At 42.0% G+C, this 27,222-nt stretch overlaps 1 protein-coding gene across 4 annotated transcripts in view; it reads right to left on the minus strand.

Annotated features, from left to right (window-relative positions):
* LOC115376785 (adhesion G protein-coupled receptor L3) overlaps nucleotides 1-27,222 on the minus strand; it is a 209,142-nt gene that overhangs the window by 79,872 nt on the left and 102,048 nt on the right. For 3 of the 4 annotated variants that reach the window (XM_030076550.1, XM_030076549.1, XM_030076551.1), the window contains exons 5-7: nucleotides 22,145-22,254; nucleotides 10,303-10,317; nucleotides 6,285-7,085 (exon numbers count right to left, since the gene is read on the minus strand). In XM_030076550.1, the coding sequence (XP_029932410.1) occupies nucleotides 6,285-7,085; nucleotides 10,303-10,317; nucleotides 22,145-22,254 (926 nt within the window). The remainder of the gene's footprint in view (nucleotides 1-6,284; nucleotides 7,086-10,302; nucleotides 10,318-22,144; nucleotides 22,255-27,222) is intronic. The other variant, XM_030076553.1, reaches the window with a different exon arrangement.

Below are 27,222 nucleotides of genomic sequence, written 5' to 3' on the forward strand. Positions count from 1 at the left end.
GTGCCTTGAGTTTGTGACCTTTTTCGATGCCTGCCCAACTACTGAAAATGAAGAATATCGACCCTGACGTTGGCCGAACCACTGCTGTTTGTTTCCTTACAGACCAGCCAACTCCTCGGCAAAATGTGAAACACTCTTCCAACCACCCACCGCCATGATCAGGGACAACACCGGGACTGTCCATCATCTTCCCTATTCATTGGGTGGCCCGCGGTAAACCCAAACACCACCCAGCCAACAAGCTTTTCAATCTTCTCTTTATTCTTCATCAGTACCACACACATGCACACTTGCGTAAGGGTGTGATAATCCCTAGGCAACAAAATATTTTAATAAGTAGCTCACCTCTCATAACAATGCATAAACAAAGTCAAACAGCACACAGAAAGCATATTCACCCAAGATCCTGTCAAACCTGAAATGAAGAAGTGTTAGGATAACAGTTTTTTTTTTCCCCAGAGCCAAAGCCCAAGGCTCTTAGGTTACTGTCAAGCCCGACCGTCATTGAACAAACCAGGGAAAGGAAAGGGAGCAAAGCGGAGTGGGAGCAGATGAGGAGGGGGAGATTTCAGAGCCACAAAGAGGAGAGGCAGACTCTTCCAGGGTCTTGCCAATGGGGAAAAGCCTCGGGTAAGGATTTTCCAAACACTGTCAACCAACAGTCGAATGAGCCAGCTGGATAATGCAAAACTCTGCACAAGAATTCCGACTGGTGAAGAAGAGAGAGTGTAAAAGACACGTCGGAGTCCTACAGTCAGATTTACTCGGCTGATTGGCCAAAATAAATGGCTTTGGGGTTGGGTGCCACCCAGCCTCTTAAATTTCATGTGGCAGTTTCTTGGTTCCACACACTAACCTAAACAAAGAATATATACATTTGTTGCACACATACAGGGACAGATACATGCCTAGGCAGGATATTCCGTTTCCTCCACATCAGACACACGTCTCCGATTTTCACTATGTATGTTTTTCACTCTCCTTTCCCATTTCAGTATGTGTCAGGAGAGATGGATAGGGTGTTGGCCTTAATTGAGAGATTGCCTGCCACCCCTCTCACTACACAGGTGATCTGTGTATGATTTCTGGATCAAGGTAGAGCCGCCAAGACCCATGATGGATGGCCAGTCAGGAGGAGGGACGCCAGACAAAATCATGTGATGTATAATGGGGCACCGCACAGAGCGAATGAACATGCCACATTCTGAACTACTTGAAACATGAGCTTGCCTGCTTGCATTGACAAAGGTTTCATTCAAATTCCAGAACCAAAAAAAAAAAAAATAGAAGAAAAATAAAAGATTCTTGGTAACTGTAAGATTTGCTATATGATGCCATAAGAAGTGAAGCATACATGCCGGGCTCACAGTGGGGAGTACTGCAATATATCACCATTACTAATACACAGCGGAATACTCCTCTGAAGCATACAAACAAGCTCTAAAGCATCAACAAAGCAACCCCTGTTTCCATGCAAAAAAAAAAAAAATCTAAAGTGGCATTGCTAACAGAGTCCCATTGTATCTCGACATTAAAGGTTTTACAGGAGGAGTGTGTGTGTGTGTGTGTGTGTGTGTGTGTGTGTGTGTGTGTGTGTGTGTGTGTGTGTTTTGGAAAAATAATCCACCGTTGTAATCCTAAACATGCAGACCCAGTCCTGCTGTTGAACTTGCCCAGGAAATAATTACGCTACGCAAAGGGTGCACCAGGCATGTAATAAGTATGTACTGAAATCGAAGGATTCATGCACCATGCAAAACACTATTTTCCTACAACAGAGATAGAGTTACAAAGGACGACTTTAGTGGCGCTTTGTAATCAAGAAAAAAATGTTCTCTTATGACATACAACAACTGCAGGGTGACACTGTTCACTTCATATAATAACATATCAGTATGTACGCCAATCAAAAGTGCTACAGGCACTGAGGACTTCATAGAAAAGCAGTGGGGTTCAGTGGACAGCAGTTTGTGCCTTCAACAACACACTGAGTCACTCTCAGATTATCTTAACAGACTCTGCCAGCCTGCATTTACCGCTTAGCCACTCTTAATCAATTTAGCATGTCTCAGTTACTTCCAGCAGAGCCAAGATGGACCAGAGTGCCTGAAACATGCCAGTTTCGGCATGAAGGTCGGGGCGGCTGCGCCTCAGGCTCCCTCTAGCCCAGCCGAGTTGGCACCATGCCCTGGCCAGATGGCAACATGTGGCAAGATAACAGGAACTCCAGACAGTGAGCATCTATGACACCAACTGTGCCATATCCTTCCCCTATCCTATGTAGATAGCATGAGATGACAGAAGAATGGCACAAGTCCCTCCCCCCCAAGAGGCACATTGAAAAAGCTGATGTTGTTTCAGTGTGCTAATGAAGCACTGAGAGGTGTGGGGAAGGGAAAGCCACACAAGGAGCTATCAACCGACTAATCCACACTGATTGCTCTACACTATCAACAGATTACTCAATAGGCTTTTAGGTATGTTAATTTCAGTGATTAATATCAGTGAGACTCAAAAAAATGCATTATCACACAGATAGATAACAAACAGGTCATTTAAAGTACCAAGGATTTTATAATGAACAGAGAAAAAAAAAATAATATGAATAAGCCTAAAAGCCTGCCTCCCAGATAACATGAATAGGCGGTTAAAACAGCATGGATTTCTATCTTCATACAACATATTATTGTTGCAGACAGCGGTGGCAGGTGGCCGAGACCGGGGCAAATTTTCAAGTGGCTTTCTGTGCTTTGTAGGCCAGTGAAGTCAGTGTGACTGGTGTTTCATGCTCAATGTGTCAGGCACAGCAGAGGCTAGTCTAGGAAAAGCTCAGGGCATGGGTGATGTTTCAGGTCAACCTTGAGGAAACAACAGCTGATATAGGCATGATTTCAGGACTTCTCCTTGCCTGACAGAGAACAGGGGACTGTTCTTCAGTTCACAAAAAAAGAAAAGAGAGGAAAAAATAAGAATAGAGAGACTGTGTGGTTAGTTGAGTGGAGTTTTGTCAAACCTAATTATGGTAATTTAAAGAGTATTTCACACTTGCATAAAATATGACTTACTGATACAATAGATCTAACATAATTCAGCAATTTCAACAGCAATTTTGACTTATTCAGTAAGAATATTTAAAAAAAAAAAAAAAAATCAAGTTTCCTCAGAAAAGCTGTCTCCTATTGACCATTCTGGTTATCCATGTAAGCAGTGCTCTTTAGTCCTTCAAAATACATTACAAAAAAATTGCAGGTCTCATTTCCTATGCCTGAAGTATTTTTTCCCTCTCATTCATTTCTCGTTTTTTCTTCATGCCTTTTCATCACTTTTTAAAGAAGACCACGCAGCAATTAATTTCTTACTCACCCTATCACACTTAGCATTGAATTTGATCTAGAAAAAAAAAGATACCAATGAGAAGGAAGCTTTTATTTCTGCCAACTAGCAGAGGCCTATGCAGGGAAAAAAAAAACAAAAAAAAAAACCATAGTAGCCAATTTAATGAATATAATTATCAATGGCAGTTGTCATGGAAGCACTCTTCAGTAACTATCCTCTGTCTTTGAGAACAGCCGGTTAAGCTAAAATATTCAATCGGTCACAGTGACTGCAACAACTCTGCAGGTTAACAGTCAACAGTTCATCATTATGGGGGACTAACCCAAATGCAGAAATGTAAGATCTCTCTGTTCCCTTTCAAGAATATAATACAGCATTCTCATTATTTTGCTCTGGGAAGAAAAGCAACTTCCATCTGTAATATATAAACAGGGCAAAGGAGTGCACCTCAGAAAGATTTTCTTAGACTGATCAAAAGGCTTCATCATTCACAAAAATCACGAGCTCAGTGAGGGCTCCAAGAGCTGTTTTCGCCACATGTCAGCGCTAGAAGATAGCTGACTGTCCAAACATTATGTTTTCAGCTATTCCAGATATCATTACCCTTTCCCTTAACCCCCTGCCTAATGCCCTGTAGCATGTGCTCTGCCCTGGACCGTGTGGTATTGCATGTGGCACCGGGCCCCAGCTGTGCGTCTGGGCATGGCTCTCTTGCTCCATTGCCCATATCTCATACCCCATTGGTACAGCAAATCATGCATGCCCATGGTGGTGGAGGAAGGGGTGGAGGGGTTGGGAGAAACTCAAGCAGAACTAGGCTTGTGTTCGACTTGCATCAGACAGCGACATCTTAATAGCAGTGTCAACAGGCACTGTGATCATGACATTTATGGCCGCAGCATACGTTCTGCTGAGACACATTTCAGCAAGTTCATGCAAACAAAGGGACGGGTTAGTGGGAAAACAGAGCGCTGTGCTTGCTGCAGGCCCTGTGGCATGAGCTGGCTTGCTGGCCAAACTAGCTGCATTCTTCGAACACAACAACGCACGACATAACCATCTGCAACTGGTCGACAATATCACTGGTTGTGATGCCTTTTGGGAAAGTGTCTCCACTTCCTTTTCCACATCATTGCCCCTGTTTACATCTCCAAGCAGACGGTGCATCTCTCATCTATCCTTGCTGAGCCTGTTACCACCAAATGGCTTCTATGATGGGGTTTTTGTTGTTTTTATTTCCAGATTCCTTAGCTTCTGGTTCCCTTTTTCATCTTCATGTGCCCCCACCTTTCTACAGATTAAATGAGCAAACTATACTGTATACAAAAATGTCTATGTAGCAATGTGCTCTACAGTGTCTCTATTTCAGGTTTAACTTTGTTTAAAAATAATAATGGTTTGAAAATAGATTCTCAATGACAAAAAGGTGGAAACTTTGAACAGCAGTGGTATAAGAACAGGTCTGCATCCTCTGTTCTCTTACTTTATACAGTATTTTACCGTCAGTTGGACAATCAAAAATGGTTTATCGTGCCAGAGCCCATTCAATCACTCTTTCATTCTTGATCAGTCTGTTTATCTGCCATTTATATTTGCTCTGTGACTCTATCCATCCACTAAATTAAACATTTTACTATCTATATTCATTTGGTCAGTGTTCTTGCCCGCTTTTTTGGAGGTCAGCCTGTTCCACACAACAGCAGCCAAAGACAGAACACCCTCACACTGTCTCACTGCAAGGTCTGGCAATCCAGACACCTGTACATGTGTGTGTTCCCGTTGTGTATCATTGTTACAAAGTGATCAGAGTTCCAGTCCAAAATTTTGTATCTGAATGCATGTAAAAGGTTTGAATAGTGGCCAATCATTTAATACAGACAGCATGTAACAGCTCTATTTGCCTTCAAGGAAGAATGTGTCTGTTATCTAAACAACAACAGCAAAGTTTATTCAACAGATGAACAAATATATGATGGGATGTTTGGGATTTCTGATTGAAGTGAAATTCATTTTTTAAAGAAAGTTTTGGAATAGAGTTGCCGACATCTAAGAGAGAGGAAATTAAACTGGCGAGAGTGAGGTGAGAACGGTGACTTCCAGATGAGAGGTATAGACTTCACAGGCAAATAACGCTTGACATTTCTGACTATGGCCGCAAAAAAAAAATTACCTTAGTGTCAAAACAGTTTCTTTTTTTGTGTTTTAATGTTTCACAACAAACACCAGTTTATAAAAAGAACAATGGAATGAGGAAATTAGAGTTTTCAAAGGATGTTTGGCAAGTTTAATGTGAGCAGTCACGGCTTCTTTTGGAAAGACGACAGCTATGGGAAGAAAAAAACATTTTGCGGCTAAACTGGAAAGGTGAATGTCTCTGTCAGTGTTCGGCGGGGTAGTGTACAGTAGACTAGGTACTTAAACTCAATCTAGTCTTCATGGCTGACAACTAGTGAACTAGCATCCTTTCATTAAGTTTGATAAAGCACATCATGCCCACATTGCCCAATTATCTCCAGCCCACATTGTCTTGATGTGCTGAATATAAGCTGATAAGAACAATATATGTTTCTTCCGGTTGTATTTTTCCAGTTGACCAAAGTATGACCAGAATAATCTAAATTTAAATGTAAGCTCCATCACAGTGGATAGGCAAACAAACCAAAACTAAATGGATGATCACCTTTACATTTTCAGCAAAAAGTCACACCATCCTGCTTGCCTTACACCTCTGATATTGTGGAGTCACTTCCATTGCAATGCCACCTGAAACGCCACGCTGTACCAAAGTGTTAGAGTCTGCCGCAATCCAATTATATTCATGCCGAACTCACCTACTGTGACAGACTATGATTGACACTCAGACTAAGACTGGAAATGACACTGAATGTTTAAATTGTAAATGAACATGTATGTTGTGTGGAAAAAATAAAAATATAAACTGGTCTTACCTAGTCTGTTGTCCAGTGCCCCAAAGTCCAGCGAGTACTTAACCACATGGTAATTGTTCCAAACGTACAGCAGATTGTCTCTAGGATTATAATCCACGGCAGCAATGTACTGGTAGGAGTTGGGGAAGGGGATGTCCAGAAAACCGTCTTTACTCAGCTCTGTGTTGTATATGTAGTCAATCTTATTCCCAGTCGCTTCGTTGTCATCATCCTCATACACCGACTTGACCACATACAGGATTCCGCAGATCATGAAGGCGTTGGACGCTGACCGCTTGTCGTAAGCCGTGTCCCAGGTCCCTTCAACGCGCAACGTGTAGGGGTTGAGCTGGCTGATGACAATCCGCCCGTTGTTCTGCTCGGTGGCATAAATCACCCAAAGGCCATTTTCATCGACGGCCAAGTCAATGTCCGATTTCCCTCCCCAGCGGTACGGCGAGGTGTCATGGTAGTTGGCATTGGCGATGATGGCCTCGCCGCTCTTGATGCGAGTCCGCAAGTCAAACTTGACGATGTTGCGCGTGCGCTCCTTGTTGAAGAAGAGCGCCCCATCGTAGACCACGAATCCTGTTCCATCAACACGATGTGGAAGTTTATAGGTTGTTGTCGGCCTTCCGGCAATGAAGTCTTCTTTGGAGGAGTATTCAGTCAAGGTGTCTGTGCGGTAGGGGGTCCAGGGCATGTAGTAGATCTTATCGGAGGCTTGGAGAGGGTCTTTGCACCAGGCTCCAGATTGGTGGTCTGATTCAAAGAGGTGTTCACTCTGGTACACCCCACGCAGAAGCCCTGGACACAGGAATACTGAGGAGCCAAATGGGGGAAAGACAAGGCAGAGTTATTTTGGCATGCATGGTGAGCCTGTAAATCACAGAGAAAATGAATGCATCAAAACAGAAGTTCAAATCCCCTCCACTGCAAAGAACCAAAGACGTTGAGAAACACCCTTTTAGTCAGCGTTTTGTAAGGTCATATTCAGATCAAACCCAGAACAAATGTAAAGAAATGTAATGAGTAACAGAATCCACAACAGAGCTCCCAAAAAACTCAAGAGTAATCTGCCTCTAAAATCCATGGAATGCATAATTAAATGGTACACAACTAATTTACAGACACAGCCATTATTTTCATAATTTACAAATTGTGTCTGCCATCTCTTAACTTTTTTCCCCATTAAATTACATATCAGAGCTTCCAATTTTTTGTAATACAATTTCTCTAATTTGATGACATGTTATCTGTTAGTCTCTGACCCTGAAGGCAATTAGCTTACAATGTCACTGAACAAATAGAGTTACAGTATGTGGGTGGGGGTGAGCAGATTAAATGAGGGTTATCTCTTTTTTTTTTCTGACTGTATGTTCAGTAGAAAAAAGTCAGGGGATGCTATTAAAACTTACCACAGAGACAGACTCACCCATACATTCACCCATACACACAACCTCACACACATACAGACAACCAGAGAGTGTTTTTCATTTCTGCTCCCTGTTTTCATTTCAGTTTTTCCTCCTAATTGCAGAATGGCCACATACTACCACACCAAACATAACTGGAGCAGACTTTGCACACCAATCAATGTAAAGCAAAACATTTCAGATCTCACATTTTTGTTTTCTCCACCCAGTCACAACCAAAACCCTCTGGAACCAGTTGCTAAGAAATAATATTTAGTATTGGTAGTAATCTCATAAACCCAATATTAAAAGATTTTGATAAATAGCAGTGCTGTAATTATTGGATCACACAGCCCCTGGGGAGAGAAAAACACAGTAATTACTTCATCGATATATTGATATGAGTTTCTTGTCTATTATTTCAGCCACATAAAACATTTTCAGTCTGTGGCATGATTTACAATACCTCACACTGTAAACTAATTATACCTGGGCTAGTTTGTATTCAAATCTGATTAAGACCAAGGCGATGCAGCCGATGCAGGTCAATATCCTCTTGCCAAAGGTGATTTCAATTTAGAGTGGATTATTGTGTATTGGACTGAGGCAATCCAAAGTTTTGTCTCAAAATTATGACATTTTAATTAACAGTCTACCTTGTATGAATTCCGACACGCATATTTCTGGGTCCAAGTGGAAGGGATAAAAACGGGGCGTAGTCACAAAGGAAGACGGCATGTACAGTCTCTCCGTGCGATGCTTGCTTATTAGGGTGCACAGCATAGCAACAGAGATGCAAAGTGAAACATCTAATAGCTGCGGTGAACTCTTTAAATGCGATATTAAAATGTCATTGCAAAATTTATTGAGAAGATGTGACAATCATTCATGAAAAAAAGGGGCCAATAGTTGCATGGAAGGTGACATGCTAAAAGAGATAATGGCCAAGAGCTTTAGCACTGCTTGTACCCCTTGTGTCGGCTGGGAATAACGATAAAGGATTAAGATAGCTTTCCCTGTTTCCACATGAGTTATAGTTTGGGCCAGAGTACATCACAAATAACGAGAAAAAAAATAAAATAAAGTAGTATGCGTGAAGGCTCCTTTCATACTGACGGGCCAGGAGCCTGACACTGTGCTGACAGGTTCTAGCTGCAGATCCAGTGAGAAGTAAAAGCTGTGTGCTCAGAGAAACAGGAGAAAGAGACAGAGAAAGCAGGGGCCTTCATCCCGCTGTAATCTCCTAAGATTAAACATGTTGTCTACCTGCAGGTGAAAAATGGGGCGAGATGCATCATGTCGACACTGCGCCTTGGCATGCATCTCAGCAGTTGCGCTGCTAAACACTAAGAGGGTTCTTTCTATGGTTTAAAAAGACAAACTGTACTAAGGTACAAGGCCAGAGTGGGTAAAGCTTTTTTACTGACAGCACACTGTGCTGTGAGGAGGTTGTAAAATATGTTTTTCAAGGATGTAAGCACAAAGATGGAAGAGTGAATCAAAGTTATTAGAAGAGGCATACAAAAGCAATCATGTCTTTCATGGGGAATTCAACAAAAAAAGAAAACCTCCAACAGCAGCAGCTCAGTCATCTTTATATTTTTTTTTTCTTTTTACGCTGTCATTGCTCATTGGCTTGCCCGCAGATTTTTGTGATATCTCAATTAATGATTCATAGATTCAGAGTTTCAAACTTTTATGAGACTCAGAATTTGTCACATAAGTTTTAAAGTAGAATTCACGGCTGCTTTTTTCAGCCATGTCAATTCCACCTTTGATTTCAATCCAACCCTCAATGATTAACTTCCTATAAAGAGGCTTACTGGCAATTTTCCAACAGAAATAAAAAAGAGGTTACATGACAAATACAATGCTTTGGGGGCACAAGTGAAACCCGAGCATCTGTTCCGCGGCATCATGCAGAGTCGATAAGTTATGAATATGAGCGTCTATGATCTGTCTCCAATATTGACTAGCTAGTCCCGGAAGGTTATAGCGATCATCATGTTAGAGCTATAATCAAAAATGCTGACAGCTTATTGGACAAGCTATTGATTGCTCCATACCCTCGCCCCTTAATATTATGCAGCTGATAAAGCAGCACTAGAATAATTTTCAGTTATTACAGGAAATAAAAACATTCCCGGGTTAAATTAATTCATAGTTGAGCTGGTCCATCATCATCTTGCGCATAAAAATTCTGCATGGCGATGTTGAAATCTGTGGTGTTGAGCAGCCAGTCCTGACAATCTTTGACATCGCTGATGAGCAGTGAATGTAGGCAGGTTCGTAATCATTTTAAATCTAATTGGCCCCGTGGAATATTCAACATGTTGACTTATGCCGCCTGCACTACCAAAATAACATTCCAGTTTGAATGAATTTGGAAGAAAAACAGTTTGATCAATAATTCCTCATTAATTTTTTTCCCCCCTCCCAAACCAAATTCAGTTTCCCCCATGAAAGACATGTTCAATCACCCCGATGAAGCATACAATAAACAAGTAGTAATGGAACAAAAAACTGATGTTGAACCCCTAATACAGCAACCCTTCACCAAAAAGAGGAGCATATACCCAAATGAGTGAAACGCGGGTGAATAAAAGTAGTTGGCATTTAGTTACCTTTTTGTTCCACTTCTATTTTTAGGCATGAAGGGGAGAGAAAGAAAGAGAAATAAAGAAACAGATTAATGATGTGATAATTGGAAAGAGCCTTTTTTTTATTGTCAGTTAAAACAGTCATACAACAGTCCAAGAAGAACATGAGGTTAGTGGAACAGACACACAAAACATTCAATCATAGGCTTTTTGGAAGAGGGAAAAAAAGTGCAACATCACATGAGCCTGTAAAAGAAAGATAGATTAATTCACATTTACATCACGCAAAATGTATTTTTTTCCCCAGTGATGGATGGTTGATGACTTTTTTTACAGTCAAAGCCATTAAAACAAGTTAAACATATGTGTATTTGCGTTATAGGTTTTCAATCTAAAGTACACTGAGTGAAAAAGGTGCTCCACATGCACATAACTGGAATGTTTGACACTACACATTGCTCTTGTCTCAAACTAATAATTTGTAATTTATGACCTGAACAGACTGATGAGGCTAATGATTATTAGCATATGCCCCCCTCAGCTATCAGACGCTGTCAAGACCGGCAGCCAATTCACATTGTTCACTGCAGCTGTTCTGAACATTATGTCTTAAGGCAATACTCAACAGTTTTCTTGACATGAATTAAGCCAAGTGGCGCATTTAAAAACAAACAGCATTCACTACTACTACTTGTACGTCGATATTTGCCAGTATTTGTGGTGTATAAACCTTGATGTGAGTGAAATTTGACTTTTAGGTTTCCAATCATGCTGTAGATCTGTCAAAAGACTGCAAAAGGCTATTACATTTACCTCTTTACACTGTGTGTCATGATAAACTACCTAGAGTGGACATGCTTGTGTGCCTTTCATGACATTTCACTGGTCTCTCCCACTGGTGGGGGTTTATGGCAGGACAGGCATCCACCCGGCACGCCTGTTTCTGTCCCCTCCATCCCCATAATCCTGGTTCTAATAAGAGAGGATTAACCTCTGTTACTAGGGCTTACAAGAGCCCTCTCCTCCAAATGGAGAGTGCAACAGAGTGAGGTATGGAGGTGGCTGGGGGAGGAGGGGTAAAGGTTGAAAAAAGGGAAGTTTATTAGAGGAGGAGAACAATATTACAGTGAGGTGGGTTGGCCAGTGGAATGAGGGAATGAGGTTGAATGATATTAGTGAAGGGAGAGAGAGCAGAGGACAGGGTTTGCAGACGTTTTGACAAATGCTTTTCCATCTTTTCTCCATAGATTCCACAAACCAAAGAAACTGTTTTTACAATTAAAAAGGCATGTTTTCACAGTATTTATGTTGTGAAAGTCTGTCTATATTAAGAAGAAACAATGAGTAACTTTTTTCTTTTTTTTTTTTTTTTAATTACAGACAATGCTGAAATAACAAATTTGCAATCAGTCTGAGTGAGACAAACTGATGCATGAACGTGCATAAGGGAAATCACAAAGCGAGGCCACATTGGTTCTAAACTCATATATTTCTTAACTGGTCAATCAAACTCCAATTGAGCTGATGCTGCTTTAGTCAGACGCCCATAACTTTTCCAAAACTTTAAAATTCTGCATTACTTTTTGAGGGGCTGGGAATTGTACTTTCCAACTTGCTTGACTTTTCTAGGTTTGCCATGATCGTATGAACCCTGAAAAATAAGAGAGGAAGAGAAATACCGGGCAAGGGGGGTTTCAACGAGGAGGCAGTGCTTGTCGGATCATAAGATTGTACACTGGTACAGTGTGGCACCTCATCAAAGACCGTCGTTCTAGCTGTCGGTGAAATGCCGAAAGTCCATATCGAGGCACGAAAACAATAGCTCTGGGCTACATCTGAATCACCATTGCTGACAACTCACATCTGTCAATAAGTCAGAACTGCATGTGGACCTTGTAGACCAAATCAGGGTAAACAGTCAACCCTCCTCGATCGAAGGCTCCTCACCTCCCATGAGCCGCGGCCGCACAACAGGGACCGTGGGGCAGCCAGCGTTCCTGATTGAGCGATCGCTAACAGTGGCGAGGGGAAAGGAGGGTAATGATCTATAGAAAAAGGCATTAGCAGTGGGGATGTGAGAAGTGGTATAAGACGCGATCGCTGGAGGAGGCGGTGTGTGGAGGGAGTAAAGGATGTGGAGAAAATCCCTGACATGGAAATAAGCCGCTCCCGGGGCAACAGTTACGTGTCTCATCCCACTTGTGCTTGGACAGAATATGCAGCTGGATGCAACCAAGGTCACTCCTCAGATCACTCAAGCCAATTTGCTCATCTGGCGTTCAGTCGGGTTTGACTACACCTATGAGCTGAGCTATACCTTCGCTACGTGCCCCGGATATCCAAGTTTACTGCGTCGCGGATGGAAGCGGGTCGGCGGGGAAGCGGAGCGAGATGGAGAATTGATTCATTTGAAAAGCTTTTCCACCCCACCCCACCACCCCCATTGTGACCCTAATACGATTTTGGTCACGGCTGTCATTGAGTCACTAAAAAGCACTCAGCTCGCTCATCCTCTCATCTCTTTTCTTTTCTTTTCTGTTCTCCCTCTTCTCCCTGTCTTTCTCTACCTCCCTCTCTCTCTTTCCGGTTCTCATATTTGAGAGGACTGCAAAGAAAAATAAAACACACACACACACACACAAATAGAAAAATAAATGTCCTTTCAGAGCCAATCTGGCCTCCATAAAAGGGCTTACATCCTCTGGGAGCACACAAAATAGCCCCTCAACCCTCTAATTCATTAGACTGTATGCGACAAAAATGATCCAAGGTCTGTCCTTCTGCTCCGAAATGCTTGATAAATCCCAGTCCTGATCTTTCAGGACACACAGCATATGGAGGGTTATGCACAGTACCCAGTCTATGCTGTGCCCCACAGCGCTTTCTACTGTACATTATTATCTGTTTTTTCATAATGGCTAAGGGCAAAGATAATAGCTCTTTCTCTGCGGTCTGCTCATTTAGAGATCATATGAAGGTTTATAAAAATGCGTTGCGTGGCAATACCCCGCTGACTTGTGTTGATGATGACGAGGGTAAAGCGATCGCATTCTTCTTCAACATACCGCGCTTCAATAAGAGAAACTTCAAAAGACTGAATGGGGTACTGAGATGATTAGTAGTGAGTGTGCATCAATCAATTTTAGCCTTTTTAAAGGTAATGTTACTCCGAACTTTCAGTAAGACAGTCTCCTCTCAACAGCTGTCACTTCATACCATATATTTACACACCAAACCGTGTATGAGCACAGAATTGATTTCCTAGCGACATGTTTTCATAAATATTAGCTTGACTATCCACTGCAGCTACGATATTTCTAGCAACACGTTTTGACTGCCTGCTGATTTCATAGTGCAAAGAATCAAAGCTGGATAGCTCTATTTACATCTGAAAAAAAAAAAAAAAAAAGTATAGGACTAGAAAAGCAGCTTTTATAAATCTTGACTTCTTGACCGCAAATTGAAAACCTAATTCATCACAATGACAATTTTATTCAATCATTTGTTGTTGATGTACTGTATGTCTAGTATATATATATATATGTATGATGTGTCTATATACTGTATTATCAATTTATTCTTGCTGTGTGGTTGTATTAAAGTCAGAACTAGGTGTGCTACCAAGTAAGGCTGGCGATATATTAATACTATGTCGATATTGTATTCAAGATGATATCTACCCTCATGTTACTTATCGTCTTATATTCTGCATATCATAATATCATCATTTAGCATAAGTGTTGTCTTTTCTGTGTACAGTAAAGGAATTCCCTTACTTTGTAGACTGGTCTAGGCATTCCATTGTCATATCTACATTACGGGTGATTGTTTATCAAAAATCTCTGATGTTTACATATTTGATGAAAGCACTAATAGTCATCGTCCCATTATCGATAGAGTTATTCAGTCAAAGATATCGGAGTGTTTGATTTTGTTCATATCGCCCAGCCCTATTACCAGGCTGTGGTATAAGAAGACACATTTCCTGGCCACCATTCAGCAGGTTTAGGCAGAACTGTATTTCAACGAGGCCATGTGTGTGTGTGTGTGTGTGTGTGTGTGTGTGTGTGTGTGTGCAGATTTTAACCATTTGGATGTTGCACAGTTCACCGTGCCAAACACACCACGCTGGAAACAGCCACATGGCCCTCTTCTGTAGCTTACCTAATTGGTCAAGCTGCCATACCAAATCAAATAAGCTGCATAGGCAACCTATGCGTTCCATCTAAGAGAATTATTACTGTCTCCATGGTAACAGCATTGGGCACAATGTGTTGCTCTCTATTCCAAATCATGCAGCAGCTGTTCATTACTATCAAAACATTAAACGCTAAAAATGCATTTGCCTCTTCGCATGTAAGTCAAGTTTGTCGGTGTCAATAACACAAGCAGACATTATTAAACCTCCATGCCTTTACATGTTATTTAGCTGCTATCATTGCATGTTGGATTCAAGCACCCTGTTGTTGCACAGCCATAACCTAGGACATGCAAAGACATCGCTATTGTATGTAGTTTCCATGGCAAACTGCATAGTCAATACTATATTTGCGCAGACAATGCATAAATTCAACCATAATTTTCACCTCAGAAATCACTCTGAATACTCATTGTATTCTACTTTCTATTTAAGACTCATGCTGAGTGGTGAACAATGGGGGCCTTTAAGCTGATGTGAGCACCAACCCTGTCATGTGAGCGGCAGCTGTATGGATTTTCATTTCAATAATTAACGCTTCCCAATTTCACACTAATGGTTGAGAGGTGTCGGAATGGTATCATTAGCCGCTAATAGAGATTCATGGCAGAATGGCTGCAATATTTTTTGTCATATTTCCCTGTCTTTTTTTTTGCCCTCCCTCTTTCTGAACCAAGGAGTTGCAGCGTGCAAACCCCTGAACTCCACCCTCCACCGCTTGTTAATTAATGACACAAATTACGGGCCTTTGAATAGCATGTGCCTAAGGATGGGGGAGGACAGGCAGGCGACCATCTCTCTTTCTCTGTATTCTCTCTTCATCTTTTTTTTCCCCTATCATTTCCCTCTTTAGGCTCTCAGGGTCCCCCATACCATCATTACAGGTTCCATTTCTCACCAGCGCTCTTTTTCTTTCAACCTCTTGCTTGCTCTCTCTGCGCCCCCTTCTCCCACTTATTCTATCTCCTCCCCTGTGTCTCTTCTCTGTCTCCATCGTGCTTTTTTTTCTCCCACTCCTGCTGGGAAGAAGCTATGCTATCTTATAACCTTGACAATGCAGGGAGCCATGTATATGTGCTTGTGCCTACAGTATGTGTGTGTGTGTAACTGTTTGTCTCTCTTTGAGGGACAGGTGCAAGGACTTGGCGCCCATCCAACCCGCTACCCACGCGGGACCAACCAACTGAGGGAGAAAAGACAAGTACCGCATAGGCAAAACAGAATTAAATACATTTTTGAGGAACATAGCCGCAACTGGAGCAGAAATAACCTAATTGCACCTCTTAAAATATGTCTTGATTTCCAAGGACCTTGAAATTGCAGAGGAGAGGAGAGAGATGGGGGAATGGTGAGGGAGGAGAGCGAACAGGGGCATTTATTCTAGTGTTCGGCTGGACGTGCTGGAGCAGCAGTGAACAAGGAAGGAAAAAAGAAAAGAAAATGGGAAAGGAGCTTTGATTATTGGGGTGATCATTAAAAAGAGAGACCCCCCGAAGAGACCAATCTCTAATTAGTGCAATATCCTCGACATTTGGCATCCCAACAAGTGTTTTGTTTGTCGGTGTGTGTGTGGGGTTGCATGTGTGTGTGGGTGCTCCTGGCTGGTGTTGGGAGCTGGTGGAAAAAACAAAGTTTTGCTTGCATTACATAAGTGTTCATGTGTTCGTGAGCATGCGTGAGCGTTTACTTGAACAGAGTTTGAATGTGCATATTTTCATGTGTGTCCATATCCGTGAACGAGACAAGATGTTCCTTTGCTCATTTTATCGAAAGAGGCCAGACAACAGAACAAGAACCTGATCGACTGCACAAGCTTATACAGCTATTAGTGAGGGAAACCCATTTCTACATGTCCAGATTCACCTCTTTTCACACCATCATTTATACACACTGGTAATCACAGACTTCCAGTGCAAGAACCTCATCTCTCAACTAGGAAAATACTAGAATAAAAAAAAAAGAACACTGTTTATATCCTCCGAAATCGCCCCCATTCCCTGTACTATGTCACTGCATATACTATGATTGTATTGTATGCATAAAACCACCCATTATGTAAGCATATCACAAGCAGGTAATGTATCACTGCAATGCTACTTTACTCTATATTTAATCAACCAGGTCCACTCTATGATACCATAATTATATTTTTAATTTATCTTGATATGTATTCATATTGGCACTTTTAATAAGTGCTAATAATGAAGTAAACAAGTGCCGCCACTTCCTCACTTCCCACTCCGGCTGTCAACCAATGCAGTGCGGGGGTGCAACGAGAGCGTATAGAGACCTATGATAAATGAATAGACATTTCAAAACGTACAAGCTAATCCCTAGCAAAGCATGAAGGTGCTGCAGGGCACAGATCAAAAGTGATGACTGTGGTATTACAAGATCTATCTCAGTGAATTCAGTCCATTGCATCCGTGTGGATCTGCTGTATGAGACGGCGACAGCGCGCCACCAGAGCTTGCTGTGTGGGTTAGGGAGTGGTCAAGTGAATGATGAGATGGCATTAAATTCCCTCTTGGCGAGTTGGGTGATGTGGAGCTGGTTGCTCAGGTGGGAAAGGGAAAAAAACTGCCCCTCAGTCCCTGATCAAGCAGGTTTAATGCTCACTGGCATTTCGGTGGGTAGCGAGGAGGGTGTGGTTGTATGATATATCTGCTGTCGTGGTGTTGATTCCCACACGAAGTCTGATGAATGTGGATGGGAAAGCTCAAGGGCAAAAAGCCACTTCCCTGCAATCTGCTTAGTAGATTTACTGATAGCATCAAACGGAGTGATCAACACTTGAAGTAGCTTAAAAAAATGTTGCGGAGGATTATCCACAAGGCAAAGAGAACTGCTTGGGTGTTTTTAAGGCAGTTGGTTGATGATGTCTGAATGATGAGTGTATGCAAATATGAAAGCAGATTCATCTTTCAATGGAAGCTGAGCTCTTGTTTCTTAAAAATAATGTGAAATTGATGCGTGTACCAACATAAAAACAGTCCAACCAGACAGACTTGAGGTGCATAACCAATCACAATGTTCCCATTAGAGCCATAAAGTCCCACCCTGGTCACACAGGTGGTGTTTACCGTAGGTGTGACCACTGCATAATGGTGCCTGTAATCACACCACATTATGCCCAAGCTGCATTGTAAGTGATAGCCATGTGTAGAGCATCAATTTCATGGTTTCACCTGCCAACGCAGAAGGACAGGGATTGGTAGCAGGTGCCGAGTAAAACGTGCCAAAGCAATCTGCCCCTTTATTTGATTAGGGGCCCCTGAACCTGTTAGGTGTGTTATTAGAGATTGATTACATATCCATGCAAAATCAATTAAAAACCAATTAGATATGTTGGAAATTAAAACTTAGGTAATTGCAAGGCAAGTTTCTGTGAGCTATAGGTAAGGATTATATTATTCGATTCAAATCGAAGACTTGATTACATGATTATATGTCTTGGCTTTGCTTCCTGAGTGTGAGCCATGTCTGACAGGGCTGAGCTGCATCCCACTGTGCAACACAGAATTTTACATTGTCTTTATTAGCTACAAACAGTGGGGGGAACCAGCGGCTTATGTATGGCTATAGATTGCCGGCAGGTTCTCTTCCTTTGTTCTCTATCCCCTTGTCCCTCACTTCCTCTCTAACTCATCCTCCATTAATACTGAAATATCCCATTTTGCATAGTGAGCTGAACAAAAAGGTTTCCTGAAAGGATGTGTAATTACCCCCTACCGGATTTTTGGGATGGGGGGTTTGACCGCTCGCCTGGACTGAGATCAGTCAATTTGCCATGGAAACTACATGCAAAGGCACATCTAATTAGTCATAATAGTCGAGGGAGAGGAGGGAAAGGAAGCAGATTGAGAAGTGTAGCAGCAAGCTGTTAGTAAAAAAAAAAAAAGTCTCTTACAACAGTAGCGAACCAGGTTTGAAGATGCCTTCTAGTGAAGAATTTGGAAGGCCACTAAGGGCCTCGTGTGTTTCATTACAGTTGAGAAAGAACACGGGTGGGGAAGAGCACTGGGTGGGGGGCAGCTGTGTTGACCTCGGATGAGCTTGACTTCTGAGACAGGCTTGTTTAAGTGAAAGTAAAATGGAGAGAAACAAGGCACACGAGAGAGAGAGAGGCAGAGAGAGGGAGAGAAAAGGTTTTAATAGGGCACTAAGAGAATAGAAAGGCATATCTCCAGTGAGCCGTGGGAAGTCAAGGTGAAAGGGCGGGGCAGAGACAGATGTCCGCCATCGGAGCAGAGTCATGTTTATGAGTCATCATAAAGGGTCGGCACATCACTTACGCCTGAGGGTAGCCTTACTAATCTGTAAAGTGCATGGGGGAGCATGCACACACTGCGCTGCTACCGAGAAGTGCGAGAGCGCTGTAGCATGGGAGGAAACTAGTGTGATGTCCGAATGAATCAACTTCAGCTTGTAATGGGTTGCAAGAATAAATACGAGCAAATCTTATTTAGTTTTATCTTCGAAGTGAGGGTATTTGGAATACAGTACGTATCAATTTCTATATTACCTCCGTGCGATTTCACCGTGCTCATTCTTCAATATGATGCTACATCCTCATACAAGAAACAACACATACCTCATATCGAATGATTATTCAGACAGCGGCTCGAATGAAAACATGATGGATTGCCTTGTGCTGTGACATTGCCACACTACACAGGCGAACCCTGGCACTCTTGGTGATAACTGTTGGAACATTTTCCCATTACAATTGATGGAGCGGATCAAATTGCAAATTAATAAAATCAATATTGTAACCACAGCATGTGTCCATCGATTTAGCGCCTTTCTCCGCTGTTATTACAGGCGAATCTGATGGCACAATCTCGCCGGCTGATGGGGAGACAGAGAGGAGAGCTGTAACTTATCCTGACAGAGAAGAAGCTCCCAAATCAGAATGTAGAAGAAAACTTCCACTGGGGAGGAGGGATAGCAGAGAACAGGAAGAGAGAGGAAAGGAAAAGGACAGACAGATAATTGAGGGTGCAAATAACAGGATATAGGAAAAAAAAGGGCAAATGAGTGACAGAGAGAGAGAGTTTAAAGTGCAAAAAGTAAGTGAAACTTAGACTTAGAGGGGAGAAAGAGCATTAGGCTTGAGAGAGAAAGCTTGTCAGTAGAATACAGAGTCAAGACTCCACCATTGATGGAGAGCTGAAGTCATGGGTGGCTGCTCCTCTTATTAGACACTCAAATCCTCAAGTCTCTGTCTCAAGAACTTGGGAAGGAGGCTTGTGTTATGAACCCCTCCACAAAAACCCATCCGCCACTAAACTGGCATGTCTCGAACCATACCCCGCTCCTAATATAACTCCATGCTTATTTGCCGCCTATTAATAAACAAACAAATCAGACCTATTTACCCCACTTTGAGAGGTCTCAACATGAGGAGTCCAATGATGGAAACTCAGTAGAGGTTAGTGATTATTATGCCAGGCAGGTAGCGTTAATCAACTGTGTGAACAATACACAAACAAGGAGCACTGCCTCTGAATGTGGCCTGCTCCAGCTGAGACAGTGTGATTGCTTCATTGAGGAGTTAAGAAGATCCACTGTGCTGTCACAAAGATTACACACTCAAATGGCTCTCATTCAGCAAAACTCATTGGATCTTGCAAAAGAGGCGAAAAAGAAAAAAAAAAAAGGATGGCAACCAATAGTGATGCTGCAAAAAAAAAAAAAAAAAAAAAAAAACAGCAAATATTACCATGGAGGAATAACACAAAGTTGCTAAAAATGCTTTTCTCTGGAAGCCAGGTTCCAGTTATGAGTTGATGAAAACATTGAGGCCCATTTTATTCAGAAATGCACAACACATTTTACCAATGCTACATTTCAAGAGCTTTTCTAAGAGTTTAATTGTTTGAAAGCCCATATCAGGCATGCTGGGGAGGAGGGGCGGGGGGTAGAGAAGTACCAAGCGCAATACACACAACTGACGGGGGTCTTGCTTCGCTAGTTTGATCGGCACACTGTGTTCAAGTTGTTTTAGCACGATAGCGGAAAAGTAAAGAGGTAAGGGATAACATATTTTTTTAGACTGGAGTAAAAAAGGAAAAACACATCCAGTGCATATCTACATGAAGGCTGCATAGTAATACTAACTCACAGCTTATGGATGGTGTCTCATGTACATTACAGAAGCCAGAGTTTGTTTGTTGTGGCAGAGACGCAGGACACTGACACTGGGTGGGTGTCAGGTGAGATAGTAGAGTATGCATGTTGCAAAGGGTTGGGGATAAAACAGCCATCTGTCAGCCCTGGATCACAGCAGTTATTACTGTACTACATGAAAGTTGCTGTCAGTCAGACTATCACGGCGCGCCTCTAAGAACATTAAAAGTTAAAAAGACGCTTAATTTGAGTGAAAATGTTAGAATTCGGTCGGAGGAAGCGTATATACACTGCAAAAGCACATCCCCCACACCACATAATCCCAAGCTTATATCATTTCCAATCACGCCACAGCATATGCTACAGTTTTGGCAGTCATTATTAAAGCCATGACTGTTGTGATTTTACCATCCCGCTTCAAAGGTCATTTATAACACAATGCAGAAGGTCATATGGTAATGGCAATGCACTTCCTCTGGCCTCACCTTGACTTCCTCTGCGCCTGCTTATCCTGCCCCCCCCCATGCTGGTCATTCCATTCCCAGCCCAAATGTTCCATTTCCACTCTAGTCATTTACAGCTTTGCAGTGTTTTCATCCCGCTTCACTAATTAAATTCTTTTTTTTTTACGATTTTAGTCTGTTAAGAACCGCCTCACCAGTCCAAATATTAACTGGTGTCCACTGAGCTGAACTGAACCGAGCACAACAAGTATGTTTCATTCCGATGGAAAGTCAAACAGCCTTTTGGTGCCACTGTGCAAACTCTCTCAGAGATGACTTTCTAAAAGACGTTACTGTGTTCTGAACTGGCTGAGCTGAGCTGATGAGAGCACAGTGACAAGTACTGTACCATCTAAAAATGAAATGCAGCTTACATTATCTGTGTGTGAATGCATTAAAATATATACACTGTTTTTCTTCTCTGCCAGCTGTTGACAATACAATTTAAAGCAGCATCATTCCATGGCAAAAAAAAATCTACAGCAGGATCATATTATTGCTTATGACAGCTCATTATTACAATACCTGTGCAGATTCCACATAATAAATCCTGAGCACCGACAGAATGTTACTTACAACAAAATGTAGCAATAGCAAAAGGATGAAGGAAAATGAATAGAGCGTTAATCTCGTATCAAATAAGGCACACACAGCAGCTTTGTCTTAAACCGCTGCTAAACAATAGATACACAGGAATTGGTAAACACTCCTGGTATCATTTCTCACATTTCAGCAATGCTGTCAATGGCTTCTTTTTTTTGCCTATAGTGTGCAATCTCTCCAGATCAAGGATATGACTTGTTGTCTGAAGACATACCGCTGCTTCATAATCAATTATGCTAAAATGGATGATATTTTTATGATGGTATTTTTGAGCATGTGGAACATTATTAGAATGCATGCTGACAGAGTTTATTGATGTGTCACTGCTATTAAGAGGAAATGAGTATGGATGACAGCATTAGGGGGCATGTAATTCCATGAAGTATTTTCAAGTGTGCAAGGAGGGTTTCAAGAATGAAAGCATACGTACTGTAGGGCACGCATTCATATTGGACTTCCAGGTATTTGTAGGTTCCGGGGCAAGGATCGGGAAACACATCTGGTCCGGCCACGACAGCACACTGGGTCCGGTTATTACATCTGAAAGACAGGTGAAAGGTCAAATTGATTAGAAAAATCCCAGCAAAAATGAAGACAATCACAGCCTATTGAATGGCCATGGGATATAACACATCAGCCAAATGTTTAGTGTGTGGTTAATGAAGTCGAAAGGATTTCATTCTGTGGCAGAGATTATAAAGTCCACACATTTTCAGGTTCAGTAAGCATTGATTGCCATGCTGTCATCGGTAAAATCATCTGTCTGATGAGGAAGAGGGTTGGATGTCACGGATCTACAAACAACCACAGTTGAGATGGTGCAGAACTTGGGGTGTTATCGCTGCATGACGAATGCTGGTGAAGGTGGCGGTGGTGGTGGAAGGGGACTGACACAATCAACCGAGTACGAAATCAGCCCCAACGCGAAACGTGGGTCTTCATTAAAAATATAATTATGGTGCTGGTGGTGTTCTCATCTGCCGTTTTGTTTTTGGCAGTCATCAATCAAAGCCCCGCTTCATATGCACAAAGCGCCTCTTGCCACACGTAATAGCAAAGCTTATCTTACAACATTAACTCTTAAATGTTTTGACAAGTATTGATCTGCTTGCGCTCTGCATCTGTTTACAGGAGGGAGAAGCAGGATATGAAGGTCACTGCTGCTTCTAGTTCAACACCCACTGTCTATGTGATCTTGATAAGGCCGACTGCTGCTCGCTACATTATATACTGAATCATCGTCCATCAAATTTATACCCATTTACCGACTACCATTATCTTGCAATATATAAAAGGTATTTATTCCTCAGCGAGGCCGTTCACAGTGTAAGTCTTGCGAAGGTCAAGGCGAGCTCTGACACAATGATTCATACGCCACAATTAAAGGGTTCCCTACACCTTAATTAACATTGATTGGCTGCCGACTAATCAATCCCACCAGTGAGGGACCAGCAAAAAGGGGCCCATCTCATTTCAAGCCGGACCCCTTAATGAGATATGGTCCGCCGCGTGGCTCCCACCCCAGCTTTATGGGTTCATGAACCCTCACACTGTCTACGCCCCCTCCACAACACCCTGTGCCATTCATTCACCCCAGTCAGCAAACCTGTCTAGCGGCCTGTCCCTCCCTATGAAGAGTTAATTCCTAGGCGGTAAATGTCAGTCAAATAAAGAAGGGGTCAAGCCTATCAAACTGGGAAACAATTACAGAGGCTCCCCTCTTGTTTCTTGACCCTTCCTTTCACTATCCTTTTAAATTTATTCTACTTAGCATCAGTTTCGCAATCAGCAGGTTGGAAACAGAAGTCAAGACTGAATGTTACATAGAATTAGAAAACCAAGCAGATAAAGGAGGGGGAGTTAGCGAAAGGCTGGCACGTGTTGCAAACGGACGGAGGTACACTCTTGCGTACATGTTCATGTGCATGCACACACAATCAATTTGTTCTTGCAGACATGATATATCTATTAGGAACTGTCATCTGTGATTTTTTCCTGATTAAACCTCTTGCCAATCTCAAAAACCCTTGTTTTTTAGAAACTCTAGTCTAGTCTTTTTGTTGTTGCACAGAAAGCATGGCCCTGCGTGCATATATGTTCCTTTTTGCCAAACAAGTTTAGCTAAAACCAAATTGGGAATTTTAATCATAGTTTGTAATAACTTTCTCTTGAGGGATTAAACGTCATAATATGCATTTCAATGTGGATTGCACACTTAATCCCAGCCTTATCTATCTTGACCCATATTCAAACCCCCCTTTATCACTGCTGCACATTCTACCTCTGCATGCAAGCCACAAACAGCTACCAATGAGTTGCCCTATAGCTTCCACATATATTGTAGAGGCATTAAAAAAAACAGAGGAAAAATAATTTCACTTAAACATATTAAGTGCAAATCAATGGCGGAGTGGGAGGGAATCAATAGCGGGAGAAGCTGCCCACAGCACGTGCCACGGCGACTTCACAATTACCAATTAGGGGGGTAATCAGGATTTCATCAGGCACTTGGCTCTGATGGGGCCCTTTGAACTAGCAGGGGGAGAGAGAAATGGATTCACTTGGTGTGATTGATTCAAATATGTAAATGAATAATTGGCTCACATAGATAGAGCAGTGCACTATGGGAGCAAGGAGACAGCGGGTGGTCGGAAGCTACTGCTGGCTAAATATTTGGCGGCTTGCTGTCAGCTCTTTGTCACTAGGCATTTCAGTTCCACAGGTAAACAATGAAGAAAGCATGAACTGAGGCTCATCTCTGTCCCAACAGTTTCTTAAAATCACATTCAATTAACCATATGTGTGACCAGCACATACAAATGAATATAAACTGTATGTGGCACAAATTAATTTATAATCCGGGTTATTACAGAGCCATCAGTTCCAATTTAATACAATATTTGTATGTCTTTGATGCCATTGCTGCAACTCAAAGGTACACTGGACATGTGATAACAGCACATAGAAAAATATATTGATATTCAATCATTCAAATATCAGCTTCCATCAAAGTTACGATTGTAAAAAATCTAAAAGCAAAAATTTGCAATTTGGCCACCAGCATCCCTTTTTATCCTCGATTCAGCCTTGCCTCCCTTATAGCCCTTTCCTCCTGTTCCCTCGTCTGCTGTTTGTTATAACTGGCAGATTAGAGCTCAGACTGCCAGCTGACGAGGGGAGATGTGGCACAAAGCGCCAGAGCCCCATGTAAGCACAAACTGTAATCACTATAATCGCCGGCTGATCCCACCGCTGCCACCGATGACAATAAGTGGGTTGAGTCCCCTCAGTCCGTTGACCATAGACACAGAGAAAAAAAAAAAAAGAAAAGAAGGAAAAAAAAGAAAAAACAGGCAGTATTCTGAGACAGGGACAGTGTAGTTGCTGTCAAAGCTAGACAGATTTGTCCGCATTGGAGAGTAATAAAAGAGAATTGGTGTGCACCACTGTCCCCTTTCAGAACTCAATCAACTGATTTATATCAGGAGAAAGATACCAACCGAGTGGAAGAACAGTGATTTGCCAGTTTTTAAAAAGTTCATGAGAGAAAATATGCTCATAGCATTGGCTGTGCTGAATCTTTTTCCCACACTCCAAATTGCTGTGAGTGATTTCCATAGAATCCATATCAAAGAAAATTGCCCAAAGTAAGTCAAGTAAGGAGAATGGAGATGGCATCCTCCAGTGGGGACCTCGATGGAGTTCTTTCACAGTTCACATATGTTTGAAGAAATGGTCCCTGTCAGGGAGTCAGCATTCTCCAATTGCTTTCAGTTATAAAGTGTAAACATGTCCCAAGTGCATCCCCCCACACCCACCCCACCCCATTTCTCTTTCTCTCCCTCTCTCTCTCCTTACATAGCAGTTGTTAGCTTGACTCAGCTGGCAAAGAGAGAAAAGGAAGTACTTCACAGACTTATACTGGACTGTAATGTGTGTGTGTGCGTGTGTGTGTGTATACACAAACTTGGATGTTGGCACCTTTTGCTTTATGTGCATATTGCATGTGTGTGTGCCGGGGTGTGTACACATTGGTGAGAGTGTATTTGTAAAAGAGAGGGAGGGAGCGAGGGAGCAAGTGAGAAAGTGACGGACGGGTCAATATTCCCGTCCCTCTGTTGGGACCCATTACGCTTTAGTGATGGTCTTCGCTGCCCACGGTCGACTTCATTCATTATCTTTCCCAGCTGCGCGCCTCAGCATCTATCTTTTCTCATTCAGCCTGTCTCCTGGCACAGCACAAAAAACAACCCTTAAAACTCCCACAAAAAAAAAACACAAAAAAAGCTACGAGATTCACTGACCAGCGCTTCCCTTCAGTAAAACCAGAAAGCATTCAAAGGTGCTGAGTGCTGATCATTGTAGCTACTTCACAGAGAAGAATTATCAGTACAATCCTACTGTTCACATACAGAAGCTTGCTAAGAAGCATATGAGCCAAGGCTACAGTTGCAGAGCGGCTATAGCCTGGCCAGTCTTCTATTGTTGGCCACTGAGCAGCTCTATTGAAGCAGGCAGCAGGTAAGTGTTCAGAAGCAATGTGACAGTGGATGTGGGAGGAATCAAGTGTTTCTTTTCTTTCCCATGCTGGTCCAGGGATTTATCCCAGAAACCTTACAGTCACAAGTTTCCTTTCTAACCTTTAAGCTTAGGCAGCCTCAATAATGAAAGACATGAGGATCAAAAGCATTGTGGCTGGGACCCGTATATGATACCATTTCAAACAAAGGGCATGCCACAGCAAACATAGCGTTCGAAGAGATTTGCTCAAGGTTTTGATGATTGGTGTCACACGTAATGAAATAACCAACACAGAGGTGCAAACCACAAGCCATTCTTGCACCTTTGTATGGTAACTGCACTGCACATGTATAGACAAAGACAGAGGTCACGATACCAGAATTTTTGGTAGCTGTACAAATTAAGTTTTCGATACCTGATTCAATGCCAAAACAAAAACAGAAATTCCAGGTAGCACACACTTCTTTATTCAAAAGCACTGTATAAACATGAACAAGTAAACAGAAACTTAAAGTATTTAAACATAAAGAGCACTGAGTTACAAGTGCAACATCAGCCAGTAACCATCAGGTAGAAAACAAAGCAGTCATTTCAAAATAGAAATTATAAAAGCTAATCTTGGTATATTTTATTGAAGAGTTTAGTATTGATTTGGTACCTAAGTGCTATGTAATGTGTGTAGCTCTTACATGCATGAAAACCTTGATCAAAGATCCATCATGGTAGCATTGAATCCGGTGAATGTTTATCATATGAATTCTGTTGTTTGCATCCAGCTACAAACAATTTTTTCCCCACTTGTTCCCAAACAGCAAGAGAGAGGCTCAATGGAGATTAAAAAGCGGAATAGGAAAACAGAATGAATGTATACAACATAAATACAAGGGACAAGTGTGGGTGTGGAGGATTTAAAGTGCATCGCTGAAGGGGCTGACTGTTCTCAAGTGCTTAAGCTCCCATGGCACCACACAAACACACATGCACATC

The sequence above is a fragment of the Myripristis murdjan genome, chromosome 18 (assembly GCF_902150065.1).
Source record: "Myripristis murdjan chromosome 18, fMyrMur1.1, whole genome shotgun sequence".
Lineage (NCBI taxonomy): Eukaryota > Metazoa > Chordata > Actinopteri > Holocentriformes > Holocentridae > Myripristis > Myripristis murdjan.